The 16671-nt window shown below is 40.2% G+C and overlaps 1 protein-coding gene across 2 annotated transcripts in view; it reads left to right on the top strand.

Moving 5' to 3' along the window:
- npr2 (natriuretic peptide receptor 2) overlaps positions 1 to 16671 on the top strand; it is a 162330-nt gene that overhangs the window by 121580 nt on the left and 24079 nt on the right. For both annotated transcript variants that reach the window (XM_020527198.2, XM_048615481.1), the window contains exons 17-18: positions 10146 to 10269; positions 14641 to 14709. In XM_020527198.2, coding sequence (XP_020382787.1) covers positions 10146 to 10269; positions 14641 to 14709 — 193 coding nt within the window. The remainder of the gene's footprint in view (positions 1 to 10145; positions 10270 to 14640; positions 14710 to 16671) is intronic.

The raw sequence follows: 16671 nt of genomic DNA, 5'->3' as shown, positions 1-16671 counted from the left end.
CGCTACTAACAACCGCACCTCACTCATCTCAAGGACATGGTATCAAGGACGATAGGCTCAGGATCTCCTGTACCTCCTGTGCACCCTGAGGAGACCTTTTGCTGCAATTTCCTCAGGTGGACACTGTTCAACATCTGCTAGAAGTTGCTGCAGCTCCTGGGTTTCGTTGATGCATTTGTTCTTCTTCGGTGCCTCCATTGCATAAAGAACCCATGATGTGGCTGGATCCATTGGTATTGATTCAAATCAACCTCTGTGGGGAATAGCAGAAGCAAAACAAATGTTTAGCGAATGTGAACAAGTCAGTATTCGCATCACACACTTGTGTGAATTTACCATAGTTCTCCATACAGTAGGGCATGGAGGACTCTGACAAGTGGCATGGAAAGCCTCAAGATGGATCTTTGACAGAGTGATATTGATGAATGCAGCTATGTCATGCAAAGACAGTCAGAGGTTGTATGTGTTCTGTGAGTACTGAGACCTTGTCTTCCACCCAAACACAACATTGGATATGTTGACAAAGGTTTCCACTTCAGGGTGAGAGGAAATTAGTTCCTCCTCTTGAGCAGCCTATGAGATCTTGCATTTACTCTGTATGACCTACAGACCCTACATGTAAGATCACCTATGATTATTTCTGCTTCACAGAAATGACTAACTTCAAACTGCAATGAAATATTTGAAGATTGCTTGTGACTAGCCTTTATGCCCCACACAGTTGGGCAATGCATATTTTCACATATAGAATGCTATGATTATAGAACAGTTCATAGAATCCCTACAGTGTGGAAACAGGGCCTTTGGCCCAACAAGTCCACACCGACCCTCACAGCATCCCACCCAGAACCATCCCGCATAACCTACCTAATTTACACACCCCTAAACACTATGTGCAATTTAGCATGGCTAATCCACTTAGCCTGCACATCTTTGTGGGAAGAAACCGGAGCACCTGAAGGAAACCCACGCAGACACAAGGAGAATGTGCAAACTCCACACATCTGTGTCGCCCAAGGGTGGAATCGAACCTAGGTCCCTGGCCCTGTGAGGCAGCAGGTCTAACCACTGAGCCACCATGCCACCACTTCAGCTTATACTGTGAAAGTGCCTGTTTTTTTTAATTTGTTCATGGAATGTGGACATTGCTGGTTTATTGACCATCATTATTTGCCCAGAGGGTAGGTAAGAGTCAAGGTCTCATGTCATATATAGGCCAGACCAGTTAAAAATGGCAGATGTGATTGAACCAGATGGATTTTTGCAACAACCAACAAAAGTCACAGTTAGGTTAGCTTATTTTTTTAATTTCCAGAGTTTTAGAATTCAAATTTCACCATTTACAATGATTCAAACACACGTCCCCAGGACATTACCCTATTTTTCTGAACTAAACAAAAACAGGAATTTTTGGAAAATCTCAGCAGGTCTGGCAGTGTCAATGGAGAAAAATCAGTGTTAACACTTCGGGTCCAGAAACCCTTCCTCAGACGTTTCTGATTTCCAGCATCCACAGTTCTTTTGGTTTTTTTACTTAGGTTTTTGGATTGCTAGTTTAGTAACATTATCACAATGTTACCACTTCCGCATGATTCATGCTGTTGCCCTTTGAGGTGCCTCACATCATTCACAAGTAGAGCCCGCATGCTTTGGCAGAAGGAAAAGAAATACTTCACCCACTCTGTGCGTTGTTGCAGCCAGGATTAATTCGCAAGTACTGTGAGCCTTCAAGTTCAGAATGAGATAGCAAAGCACAAAAAGGCAAGGCAAGGCAAGGCAGAGATGAAGCATTCGTGTAATCACAAAGTGAGTGAGCACTAGGTGAGCAAGAGAGCATCACTAAGATATAGCTAAGTCAACCTAATGGTATAGTTAAGGGGTGATCTGATCGAAGTCTACAACTTATTAACAGGAAAAGAAAGGGGAGATAAAGATAACTGTTTCCACTGATTGGGGTTTCTAGAACTGGGGCTCACAATCTGAGAATTAGGGCCAGACTGTTCAGAAAAAATGTTGGAAGCACTTCCACACACAAAGGACAATAGATGTTTGGAAGTCTTTTCACAAATGGCAGTGGATACAGTTGTTAATTTTAAATAAGAACATAAGAACTAGGAGCAGGAGTAGGCCATCTGGCCCCTCGAGCCTGCCCTGCCATTTAATAAGATCATGGCTGATCTTTGAGACTCAGCTCCATTTACCCGCCCACTCACCATAACCCTTAATTCCTTTACTGGTCAAAAATTTATCTAGCCTTGCCTTAAAAACATTCAGTGAGGTAGCTTCAACCACTTCACTGGGCAGGGAATTCCACAGATTCACAACCCTTTGGGTGAAGAAGTTCCTCCTGACCTCAGTCCTACATCTGCTTCCCTTTATTTTGAGGCGACGCCCTCTAGTCCTAGTTTCACCTGCGAGCAGAAACAACCTCCCTGCCTCTACCTTATCTATTCCCTTCATAATCTTATATGTTTCTATAAGATCTCCCCTCATTCTTCTGAATTCCAATGAGTATAATCCCAGTCTAGTCAGTCTCTCCTCATAATCCAACCCTCTCAACTCCGGAATCAACTGAGTGAATCTCCTCTGCACCCCCTCCAGTGCTAGTATATCTCTTCTCAAGTAAGGAGACCAAAACTGCACACAGTACTCCAGGTGTGGCCTCACCAGGACCCTATACAGCTGCAACATAGCCTCCCTGTTGTTAAACTCCATCCCTCAAGCAATGGCAGACAAAATTCCATTTGCCTTTTTAATCACCTGCTGCACCTGCAATCCCACCTTCAGCGATTCATGCACAAGGACGCTCAAGTGCTGCAATTTTTTACCATTTAAAACATAGTCCATTTTGCTGTTATTCCTACCAAAATGGATGACCTCACACTTATCAACATTGTACTCCATCTGCCAGACCTTTGCCCACTCACTTAGACTATCTATATCCCTCTGCAGACTTTCAGTGTCTTCTGCACACTTTGCTCTACCACTCACCTTAGTGTCATCTGCAAATTTTGACACACCACACTTAGTCCCCAACTCCAAATCATCTGTGTAAATTGTAAACAATTGAGGTCCCAACACTGATCCCTGAGGCACACCACTAGCCACTGACCACCAACCAGAAAAACACCCATTTACCCCTACTCTTTGATTTCTACTGGTCAACGAATCCTCTATCCATGCCAATGCATTACCTGTAATACCGTGCAACTTTATCTTATGTAGCAGCCTTTGGTGTGGCACCTTGTCAAATGCCTTCTGGAAATCCAGATACACCACATCCACAGGTTCCCCATTGTCCACCATGCAAGTAATGTCCTCAAAGAATTCCACCAAATTAGTTAAACATGACCTACCCTTCATGAACCCATGCTGGGTGTTCCCAATGGGACAATTTATATCCAGATGTCTTGCTTTTTCTTCCTTAATGATAGATTCAATCATTTTCCCCACTACTGAAGTTAAGCTAACTGGCCTATAGTTACCTGCTTTTTGTCTACTTCCTTTTTTAAACAGTGGCGTCACATTGGCTGTTTTCCAATCTGTGGGAACCACCCCAGAGTCCAGTGAATTTTGGTAAATAATTACTGGCAAATATCATTTGCTATTTCCCCCATCACCTCTTTTAGTACCCTGGGATGCATTTCATCAGTGCCAGGAGACTTGTCTACCTTTAGCCCCATTAGCTTGCCCAGCACTGCCTCCTTAGTGATAATGATAGTTCTAGGTCCTCACCTGCTATAACCTTCTTGCTTAGTTTTCAGTATGTTATTTGTGTCTTCCACTGTGAAGACCGACACGAAATAACTGTTTAATGTCTCGGCTATTTCCTCATTCCCAGTTATTAAATTGGCCTTCTCATCCTGTAAAGGACCAATGTTTACCTTCACCACTCTTTTACGATTTACATATTTATAGAAACTTTTGCTGCCTGTTTTTATATTCTGAGCTAGTTTACTCCCATAATCTATCTTACTTTTCTTTATAACTTTTTTTGTGGCTTTCTGTTGGCTTTTAAAGATTTCCCAGTCTACTAGTTTCCCACTACTCTGCTTTTTTGTATGTGTTTTTTTTCAATCTGATACTTTCCTTTATTTCCTTAGACATCCATGGCTGGCTCTTTCTTTTCCTACAGTTCTTCCTTATCACTGGAATATACTTCTGCTGAGCACTGTTAAAAATCGTTTTGAAAGTCCTCCACTGTTCCTCAATTGACCCACCATAAAGTTTTTGCTCCCATTCTACCTTAGCTAAGTCCTCCCTCATTCCTTCATAGTCTCCTTTGTTTAAGCACAGGACACAGTTACTGGATTTAACGTTCTCACGCTCCGTCTGTATTTTAAATTCGACCGTACTGTGATCGCTCCTTCCGAGAGGATCCCTAACTGTGAGCTCATTAATTATTCCTGTCTCATTACACAGGACTAGATCTAGGATAGCTTGCTCCCTCGTAGGTTCCATTACATATTGTTCAAGGAAATTATCGCGGATGCATTCTATGAACCCCTCCTCAAGGCTGCCATGACCGACCTCATTTGACCAATCGATATGTAGATTAAAATCCCCCATGATAATTGCTGTACCATTTTTACATGCATTAGCTATTTCTATGTTTATTGCCCGCCCCACCACGATGTCGTAATTTGGTGGCCTATAGACCACACCTATCAGTGACTTCTTCTCCCTGCTATTCCTAATTTCTACCCAAATGGATTCAACGTTTTATTCAGTAGAACCTATATCATCTCTCACTACTGCCCTGATATCATCCTTAAAAATCAGAGCAACACCACCTCCCTTACCTTCCTGTCTGTCCTTCCGAACAGTTTGATACCCCTGGATATTTGACTCCCAGTCATGACCATCCTGTCTCTGTAATGGCCACTAAATCATACCCATTTGCCATGATTTGCACCGTCAACTCATCCACCTTGTTTCGAATGCTCCGAGCATTCAGATAAAGTGCCCTTATGCCAGTTTTTGCACCTTCTTTTTGGGTCCTATTACCTCCATTACTAACAGTTCTTGAGTTCTCCTTCCCTTTAACTTTTTTCCTAATTTTCAATGGAGTTGAAGCTTCCTCGTCACCTGCTAACCTGCTGCTTTGCCTTACATTAATTGTTATTCTCCCTTTACGCTCACTTCTCCCTTCCCCCCACTTACTAGTTTAAAGTCCTATTAACCACCCTAATTACCCTTTTCGCCAGAACACTGGACCCGGCCCTGTTCAGGTGGAGTCCATCCCAGCGGTATAGATCTCTCCTGTCCCAGAACTGATGCCAGTGCCCCATGAAAAGAAACCCTCTTTCCCACACCATTCTTTTAGCCACGTGTTTACTTCCCTGATCCTCGCCTCCCTATGCCAATTTGCACGTGGCTCGGGCAGCAATCCAGAGATTATGACCCTTGAAGACCTGTTTTTTAATTTTGTTCCTAGCTTTTCATAATCCCGAAACAGGTCTTTTTTCCTCGTCCTGCCTATGTTGTTGGTACCTACGTGGACCACAACAACTGGATCCTCCCCCTCCCTCTCTAGTATCCTCTCAAGCCGGTCAGAGATGTCTCGCACCCTGGCACCGGGCAGGCAACACACCATGCGGGATTCTCTATCCTGCTCACAAAGGATACTGTCTATCCCCCTGATGATGGAATCCCCTACAACTACAATCTGTCTTTATGCTCCCCCCTCTTGAATGGCCTCCTGGACCATGGTGCCATGGTCAGTTGACTCATCCTTCCTGCAGCCCTGTTCCTCATCCACGCAGGGAGCAAGTGCCTCATACCTGTGGGACAATGTCAAGGGCTGCGGCTCTGTGTTCCTGTCTGCAGGGTCCCTCTACCTGCCACACACTGCTGTCCCTGCCCACCGATTGAATTAACATTAGTTAATCTACCAGGTGTGACAGTTAACTCCCAAATTTATTGGGTGGACGCTTACCTTCCCAGGCTGCCCTCGCGCTTCCTCCTGGACTCCCGCCACTGAAACAACTGAAAGGCCGCAGTCACGCGAGGTAAGACTTTTATAATCGGGAAGCTTACCTTCTCAGGCTGCCCTCGCGCTTCCTCCCGGAGGATATCCTCTGAGATAGCTTAATTTTTGTTAAACAAAGGTATTAAGGGATATGGGCCAAAGGGATTAGATCACAGATCAGCCATGATCTCATTAAATGGTGGAATGGACTTGAGGAGTTGAATAGCCTACTCATGTCCCAAGGTCCTCTGTTCTTGTATGCAAAGTGTCCTAGCAGCAGCATCACAATGAAAGGTGCCATGAAAATGCAGAACACACTTGCAAGTGATTTGGAGATGTGCCAGTGAGGCTGGTATATGTCAGATATGAATGTCTTTGGGTGGGAATGCATACAGTCACTGCCCATGGAGGGTGTCATGAGATTCTGGTGAGTGATATCCAGGCTGGAAAGATGGAGGACCAAGCAGTGAGCTGAGGTTGCCAGGTAACCACTCTCACTTCCTCTCAGCAATTGTCACTGACAAGTTTCTATTCGGCAGGTGGAAGAATGGGAAATGGCATATCAAAAGGTGAGATGAGCTAATAATGAGATGTTAATATGAGATGCTCTTGTCTCACTGTTCGAGGCTTGCTTGGATAAGAGGATTTTGTCCTGTCAACATCGAGAAGCTCCTTGAAGGCCATTCTCATGTGTTTCTGCCAACATTTTTACCAATGCGCAGATCATTTAGTGCCTGGCAAATTCTACTCATGGTGAATGGAACCCTTCATGTCATTATAACTTTTCAAACTATCAGATCTTGGTTTCCTACTGAAGTCTGAGAAATGAGCCTGATTTCCTTACCTTTCCGTCATCCCATGTGCCATCAGGATCTGGAACTAGCCAAACTATTCTTGCAGAGAGCTGTATTATACTGAAAGAGTTGAATGACTTGGATGGGAAAATCCCAAAGTGGCTCATATATAAAATAGCAGGCCTGATAAAAGTACCTTGTTGTATAAGCCTTGCCTCAGTGATAACAAAGTTCACTTTGAGTTAAGGTCAGGTGTTTATTTTTTACACCAGAGATTTGATCATACGTCTAAGCTGATATCAATAAAATACTGTGCAAAAGCTGTATGGTCAGATAAGATTCTAACCAAAGATTCTAACCTCCCTGGGTGCCCTCTTTCATCATAAAATATCATGCAGACCCATTTGAAGAAGAATAGCAGAGTGTCCTTTATCTCTCAACCAATTCCTAAATAGCCTGGTGTGAGCAAAATTGGCAGTTGTATTAAAAACATAAAACAGTGACTCCATGTGCTATAAAACATTTCCAGGCAGCCTTTTCTAAATGTGAGTTACTTTTATCCAGAAATGAATGATACCTTCACTACAAAACTGTGTGTCATGATAAAGATAATGGTTTGATGATCAATCGCTTATCAGGGATTGATTAATTTTGTGGATTAGTTCAGTTAAAACAGGAAGACACATTATAAGCTTCTGCTTTTATACCCTGGTTTCTACAGAAGTTTCAACCTTCTGTTGCTGCAGTATATTTTCACCTTCATAACCTGCTCTAAAACCTGTCAAGTCTCCTCAGCACTTGTTTTCTTGGATCTCTGGATCTCTTCCTTTTGCTGCTTCATTAGTTGTTTTGTTTCCTGTAAGTCCTGCTGAAGTTCTTTCACTACAGTATTATTGCTGGAATTTATTTCTGAAGCAATGGCCCCCTGAGTGATTTGCAGCCCCTTTTTCTGTGTGTTCTGTGTTATCACCTGCTTTTACAAATCTGTCATTTTCTGTGACATTACTTTTAGCACCAGCCAATGTTTCTGTAGCTGGTCCTGGCTGACCCTGGTCTGTTTAATTGTGTAACTTGCTCCAGACCTTCCTGTAAACTGATAATCTGATTGAAGATACAGAGTTACAGTTCATGCTGCTTCCTTTCCTTTGTAAATCAACACAGTGCATGTTTAAATTCCCAAGGAAGAATCTCACCATGTGAAATCTGCACATCCAAATCAAAATAAATACACAACAAACATGAGAAGTTTGAGCAATAACCTGTATAACTGAATACATCATTCATTGACAGGGAGTGTATTCATTTATGAGTTAATTAATCTAAACTGTCAAATTCAATGGATTGACTCTTCCCAGGGCCTGAATGGTGTGGGCTGTGTCGAGAAATTTGCGAGAGTCACATGAGAAGTGGAACAAGGCCTTCCTTGGAATCAGGATGTTGAGGTGCCCATCCTAGACTGAGGTGGACGAGGTCAGAAATTTGGTATCATGGAATTTCTGACCTTGAAATCAGGACCTCGAAGTTGCAATTTTCAACAACGTCCCAGATGCTGAGATGAGATTCTCACAAGTGTGCTGCAAGAGGCCTATTAATGGGGATTATCCCTCACTATCACCCTCATTCCTATCTAATCTCACATTATTAACATGCAGTTTCCCATTCTATGATCCACTGGATAGACAGTAGAGAACAGAAATGAAAATCCCTGACATGTTAGCCAGAGAAGGTACCTGGCAATGTGAGTTCTCCACTTGATTCTCCAGACTTCCATCTTGAACACCCAGTACCAATAAGCAAAGGCCACAGGCACTGCACATTCATAGATGCTGACATATGCCAGCCTCTCCGCACCATCACAGCATGTCTCCGATCTACTTACTGTACATTTCCAAACATTAAAGTTGCACTTTATTTGCACTCCTTTATTTCTGGCCTCTCTTCAATTTAATTTGCTTCAGCACTAGTGGCCATGTCTGCAAGTGCCTGGATCCCAAGGTCTGGAATTCAATTAGGGCAAGAATCGAGTCACAACTGGGGTAAGGAATTGTAGACACATCAATGTTGGTCAAGTGAGAACACCACTCAAGTTATTTACAGACCACCCCTCCTCACACCATTTGCAAATTCATCAGTGGAGGGGGTAAACTGTGCCCTATGAGTGAAGTGAAGTTTTTTTAAACATATTTTCATGAACAAGACAGCTTGGATTGTCTTTTTCAGCACTCCTGGCACATGCTGAGAGCGCAAAAGCTGAAAATTATGGACCCCCCCCCCAGCCTGTGATTATAATATGGAATATGCACTGCCTTGAGAATGTAATTACAGTATGACAAGATTACACAAACAGTTTCCTTTATAAGCACTGGCATAAAAAATAAACCATTGACAGGACTATGCATATACATTGCAATGCTCATGCTGAGTCAGAAAATTCGCTGCTTTATAACAATGATGGTGTACAGGATAACTGATTTACAGGGTCTGAATAAGTCTAAGTCAATTTCATAGAATCATTGAATTATAGAATAAGGCAACCCAGAAACAAATCATTCAGTTTGTACTTTCTGTTGAATGATATCCTGGAAATTTTATCGGTGATGAAATCCCAAACTATTTGCGTTTTTAAAAACTGGACACGAATTATGTGTATAACTTCTTAAAATTTTGAAAGATGTCATTGCACAGCAATAAGGTATGCAAGAAGTATCGATTGCAAATAAATATCAATGGTAAATATTGCTGGAGTGGGGAGTATAGGGAGAGATTGTCTGTAGCAAATGAGGCATCTGGCCTTCAGTTATATTGTGGAGTAGTCTTGTGGGTTGTTATAATTGATCTGTGGGTTTTGGAGTTTGATACAGGAATCCTAATTGGAAAGGTTCAGTAAAAGATGGCACTATGCTCCAGCTCTACGCGTGTGAAACAAGTGAGCAATCTACCTCTCTGTACATGTCCCTTTATGTTTCTCTCTCCCCAGTGGGTAAAAAAGTCAAAAAAAATGAAAGTATTCTAATTGCTATTGACAAAACCCAAGCAAGAGATAATTCAGGCTTTTCTAGTTGTGCAGATAGTGTAGATGATAAAGAAGCAATAATTAAACACTATGTATTTCAAAATTCAACTTGCTTTTGTTTGAACATTGAAATGTCTTATGTATTCAATAGCAAACACATAATCTAGGCTCTGAGTGCATTAGAATGAGTCATGAAAGGTTCAGGCAGTAAAATAAGTAGATGTTTCAAAACGGTATTCATTTGTAAAGATATGAGACAATTGATTCCTTGATGATAGTCAATCTCTTTCTTGGGTTTAAATCAAAAATTTCTGATGTGAGACACACAGAACCTGCACTTATTTAAGCATTCATTTATTTGTCGCAGCTCAGTGGCAGAACAGCTGAAGTGGGGCGAGACAGTACAAGCAGAGGCATTTGACAGTGTCACAATTTATTTCAGCGATATTGTTGGATTCACTTCAATGTCCGCAGAAAGCACACCACTGCAGGTAGTACATTGTTAATTGACGTCTATTAATTTTGCAACCTTCTATACTTATGTAATATTTTCATTGCAATTTCTATAAATGATATTGCCACCTTGTATGCATAATTTCAGCAATGTGAATCATAATCTAAATTATACCACCTAATTTGTATCATCTATATCAATAGATGCACCAGATACCAGCACACTGTTTACCATTTTAAACTTATTTATGGAATTAGATACCTTTGGGCAAACAAAAAAAGAACTCTGGATTGTTTTCTACTAAAACACTCAAACCTAATATTAGGTTGTTAATGTGTGCAAATAAGTACCTGTATCATTAGTTAACCCTAGAGCAAAATGAACGAAGGAAAGGTTTAATGCAATCTGCCACAATTCAAATAATTTTGGTGCAAAAAATAACTTAACAAAGCAGCACATACATCTCCTGTTAGTACCGATGCTGTTCATAAAAGTGTTTCATTAGCCAACAAATTAAGAGAAAGTACATGTTCTTTGAATTCATATTGCTACAGATTTGCAACTCGATGGCTAGACTATTACATGAGAACATGACCATCTGCAAGATCGCCACCAAGCCACTCACAATCCAAACTTGGAAATAAATCGCCATATTTTCAGTGTCTCTAGGTCAAAATACTGAAACTCCTTCTCTAAAGCACACCAAATGGACTGCAGCAATTCAAGAAAGCAGCTCACCACCACCTTTTCAATGACAATAGGGAATGAACAATAACTGCTGACCCAGCCAATGACACACTAAATGAATTTAAAAAATTGGTTTGTGATTGTCCACCTATTGTAGAAATTATTTGAATTTTTTTTCCTTTATATCAATGGAAATCAAAAATCGAGTTGCTTCCATAATACAGAACCGATTTGTCACATCAGTTTCTATCCAGGCCAGTAAGTTGTAAATCTAATCTGTTGTTTCACAAAAGTCAATTATGGAGCTTATTCCTTACGCAAAGAAGATCCACGTTTGCCAATGTGTTTCAGAACGTGAGAGATTGGCAGAAACTAATCTTGTTTCATGGATTTCAGCAATGAATTAAGTGCCAGCTGCTATTTCTTTCCTCAAACAAAATCTAGGAAATATGTTTATGTTCATCTTATGTCAGGTAACAACACATTTATTATAACTCCCTAACTCACCAGTAAAGGTAGGATTTGGGACCAAGGTTCTGAATTTGCTCCTTAATTTAAATCCATAAACCTTAGAGATTACAGCCTGGAGAGGCTATGTAACAGGTTGTTGATTCATAGCCAATTCTGACAATCTTCATAAAAACATGCATTTACTTTGAACTAAATTCACATTAACTTAGTTAATAATTGTTTGGTTCTAGATTTTTTTAAAAAAATGCAATACTACCTCTGTAAATAACTGGGAATGTTTTCTGTCAGTTAATGACTAATGTAAGATGAGATCGAGAGAACATAGGGCACAGCTTAGGGAGACAATAGGAAGGGAAACAGTGCTCAAGAAAAACTAACATGATCTGGTGACAAAGAATATATAAACTCTTCTGGCATAGAGTCATAGAGTTGTACAGCATGGAAATAAACCCTTCAGTCCAACTGGTCCATGCCGACCAAATATTCTCAATTAATCTAGTTCCATTTGTCACCATTTGGCCCATATCCCTTTAAACCTTTCCTTTGCATGTACCCATCTAGATGCTGTTTAAATGTTGTATGTAAGGAGGAAAGGATACAATGAGACAAATCTATCTTAATAGGCTGTTTCAATAATCAAATATGAAGTAGGAGTACCCAATGGTTTAGAGAAAGCATTGGTAAATATAATGCATGACTGATTCCAGACTCAGTATTGCTTAGTTAGTGCGAGGGATAGCGCAACTTGACTGCTATTTGTTACTTATCTGACAAAGCAGAGAAGATGAAAATAAGAAGATGTCTGACAGACAGCAAAGCAAAACAGTTTAGCATGGTTTCCTTTATGGTATACTGAGACTAAAAGGAAGTGTAGTATTTTAAGAGGGCTAAATTCAATGGAATGAGGGACCAGTCAAAGCAAATGATTTGGACTGAACACTGTAGTAGAGTAGATGAAGGACTAATGTTAAAAAGACAGGATCTATACACAGCCAGAATAAGAATGCTTACAAAACAATATTTTACAATGGAGATGGTTCATTAAAGAATTATAAGAAGTAAAAACATGTTTCTAAAAAATCATCAAATGGGAAAATGAAAACTATAAAGATCTAGTAAAAAGCATATCTGCACAGCCAACACATAATAGTTAGAAAAACTTAACTGCAAGTAAGTGAGAAATCAATCAGAGAAGAAGTGAACATCGTAAAAAGTACAAATGAAGTCAGGATGGAGGCTGAACACAGAATATTAAAGATTCTGAATGATTTCTTCTGTCAAGTATTCATTAAAAAGATAATAAGACACACACCTCCCTCAACCATAAATAACAAAAATGAATCAGTGACTTGCAATATTTGTTCCTAACACAGGAGATGGGGCAGAACCTTTAAAAATGGCCAAGTGCAATCCATCTGCAACTGCACCCGTAATACCAGGTCATTAATGAAACACAGCCCAGAGGGTAAAGGCTAAGTAGCTTTTGGTGCATTTTCAAAAAATTGATGCAGTTTTAAACATTTGCAAATCACAAGTTGTCTTTATTTAGTCTTAGTCTTTATCACTGAAAGGCTAAGTAGTTTTCTGCCAAAATTAAAAGAGGTATGTTGAAATTGGGTATAGGCATGCCAAGGACAGCTCCTGAAGGGAAATCGAGCTATGCGAAGGAAAGTGAAGGAGAGTGGGTCTGTCAAAACACATGGTAAAAGGTCTGCAGAAAATGCCAAATGCAGTGACCATCTGTAAGACCACTCTCAAGGGCTCCTGCAAATGTATTTTCACTTCTTTGGCCCTTAATTAAATTTATTTAGAATATACTGGATGTGATCTTAAAACTACACTTCAATTTTGCGCATGTGCAGATGGTGCTCCACCTAGTGGTGACATTTGCCACAAACATAGCCCAAATATTTATAGCCAAGCTAAAAGGTATCCAAAATGGTTGAATACCCAAATACATCATTTTTAGAACAGCCTTATGAGATTTGTGAATTACTTTTCTTTTACATATGGGCATCACTAGCTGGCCAGCATTTCTTGCCCATCCCTAGTTGCCCTTGAGAAGGTGGTGGTGAGCTGCCTTCTTGAACCGTTGCAGTCCTCATGCTGTCGATTGACCCACAATGCCCTTTGGGAGGGAATTTCAGGATCTTGACCCAGCAACAGTGAAGGAATGGTGATATATTTCCAAGACAGGCTGGTGAGTGGCTTGGAGGGAAACATACAGGTGGTGGTGTTCTTACTGACGATATTCTTGAGTCACTGGTCTAGAAAAAATCGTCTATCATTCAATTCTGCAAAACAAACACATTCATTTGGGGCAAAAATAGTCTGCCCGCCATATTGAGAAAAAGTCCAAGAATTCAATTGGAGAATGGAGTTGCCACTCTGGAAATAGCCACTGGGTCATTTATATAGACAGTAATGATGGTAAAGACTATTCAATTATGGAAACCAAAACTTTATCATTAAACAAAACAATTGGAAGGAATGTAGAGTCTTTCTGAATTGATAACTGATATGAGTGAGTGGCCTTTCTACATGTAATTTTTATTGGAGACCTTGAGATGCCAAGTGGGCAGCATTTATGCTTGTGGACATGGGAGACTCCACTTTGCTGCATTTGTGACAAACGTAGGCAGAGCCTCCTCTTTGCTCAAACAAACTGTGTTTACTATTGACACTACTTTTATATTTTCTCTTAACTCTCTTTTTTAACACGGCATTACTTGCCCATCATAAGTTAAATTTTCCACATATATATCTTCATCGATGAGCATGTGGAATTTTCATGTGTTGTAAATGGCCACTTACACAATTTCCCAGAAAAAATGGCAACAATTGGTCTATCTATTAAGCACAAACAAAATACCGTGGATGCTGAAAATAAAAATAGAAAATTGAGGAAGTACTCTGGAGCATCTGCAGGATGATAAATGGCTAACATTATCTGTCATCAGATTATTCTGATGAAAGGTCCTGACCTGAACTGTTTATCTCGTTATAGATGCATTTTCTGTTTTCATCAAACTATCAAGGAAGCCCCTTTAAGCCAACAGAATTGTGTTCAAAACACAATTAAATGCTGTTCTCTGAAGAGTTAGCTGTTTAAATAGTTTTCTGTAATATCTTTTTCTTGTGTAGTTTAGTTACTTTGCTAATAGCAGAATTTATATTTTTTATTAATTTTTTTGTTGCTGAATTGCTTCCAAATACATCTGCAGATAAGGTTTTTTATTTCTTCATGCAGGTTGTGACCTTGCTGAACGATCTTTATACATGTTTTGATGCGATAATTGACAATTTTGATGTCTACAAGGTATGCAAAATACATTTCAAACAATGGCAATTACACCCTGCCATCGTTAAGTTGAGTGGTATCATTATACAAACAGACAGAATGGGAGAAGTTTGTTGTGTGTGTGTGTGTTTACATGACGTACAGCAGTCTACTTAGGACTGAGGATTAGTGTTTGATCATGTGATAGCTGTTTCTAAACTGTTTAAGTTTGTTGAGAAATGTCAGCTGTTAATAAAATGTTATATTCTCTGAATGCACACCATGTGAATCATATTGCAGTTTTAACAATTTTTTTCAAACAGAACAGACTACTAACAAAATGGCAAAAGAAATGAAAAAAAAACTGTCCATGAAGAAAACAGCATAAGTGATGACCTCACCAATATGTGTGTGGTGTACATGTTAAATTAACTGAGTTTGTATCATAATCATCTGAATATGTGCAGCACTAAAAGAGGCCATTTAACCCATTATGCCTGTACTAGCTCTTTGAAAGAGCAATCCAATCCCAAACTCCTCTTACCCTGTAAATAACTTGCTTTTCTTATGACTTATCAAATTTTATTTTGCTTCTACCATCCTTTCAGACAGGCATTCCAGTTTATCATAACTCAAAATATTAAAAAAAACTCATCATTCTTCAGCCAATTGTCTCAAACCTGTATCTGTTAGTTACTGAATCACCTGTGAGTGGACACATTTTTCAACTTACTGATGCTGTTTCTTAATGTGCTGAAATCTGTATGATTTATTACAGTAATTTTACATCCTTTGTGACTGCCATTCTTGAAGTGGCTTCCTGAAGAGTTGCATGCCTTTAATCATGCGTAGCAAATTGTATTGGACTAGGTTCCAGGGAACTGGGTTAAGTCTGATTCAAGAGTCTCACCTGAAGTTATTTCAATATAAGCTGCCACAGTATAGATGGTAAATAGTTAGAATTGCCCTATCCACACTCTAGGCAATAATACACTTCTCCAGTCGGGTGAACTTTACTTCTGCGCGGTGAAACGTAAAGGTCTGTATGCTATCAGAACAGGTACAAGAATCAAGCTGCAACTGAATCAATTTGACCTGGAACTAACAACAAATATGTACGCATGTGTGTGTATGCGTTTCTGTATTGGGCCAGATCAAAGCCAAGTGGAATGCAGTGTGGAATTGCTCATGGCTCAGCATGAAGGTGAACTGATCAGGCATTCACACTCTTTTACTGGATTCCTAGGATGGCAGGACTGACGTATGAAGGGAGACTGGATCAGTTAAGACTATATTCATGGGACTTTACAAGAATGGGGTGGGGTAAATCTCATTGAAACCTGTAACATTTTAACAGGACTAAATAGATTAAATGCAGAAAGGATAATGCTCCTGATGATTGGAGCATTTACAACCACAGGTCACAGTCTAAGGATATGGGTCAGGGTTAGTGTTAGGACTGAGATGAGGAGAAATTTCTTCACCCAGAGAATGGTAGCCTGTGGAATTCTGCCACAGAAAACGGATGTTTCCAAAATATTGAATGTTTTCAAGAAGGAGATACATATAGTCATTAATATTAAAGAGTCAAAGGGAATGGGGCAAAAACAGGAACAGGGACTGAGTAGGATGATCAGCCATGAACATATTGAATAACAGAGCAGGCTCGAAAGACTGAATGACCTACTGCTGTTCCTATTTGCTACGCGTCTATAACCTTTCCCTGGTTGACAGCAACCATCAGTCTGGCTTTGGACATGTTGCTATGCAGCAGCACACTATCTCAGTGGCAACATGCGCTCGCTATGTATGTGCCAAACACACTGCATGTGCTTAAACTAAACGGCCATGTCTCAATGTCTAAGGGAAGCAGTCCTCAACCAAGTCTAGGGAGACAACCTTCAGTTACAGGGGTACTGGCACTGTGATTCAAAGTCAGCTGGCCAATAACAATGTCCACTCTCCCTGCTAATGCTGAGCAAGGTGCTAGAGTGCAGACTG

The sequence above is a fragment of the Rhincodon typus genome, chromosome 1 (assembly GCF_021869965.1).
Source record: "Rhincodon typus isolate 14 chromosome 1, sRhiTyp1.1, whole genome shotgun sequence".
In the NCBI taxonomy this organism is placed as follows: domain Eukaryota; kingdom Metazoa; phylum Chordata; class Chondrichthyes; order Orectolobiformes; family Rhincodontidae; genus Rhincodon; species Rhincodon typus.
Note: the sequence above shows the minus strand (reverse complement) of the source record. Positions and strands in the feature narration are given on the sequence as shown.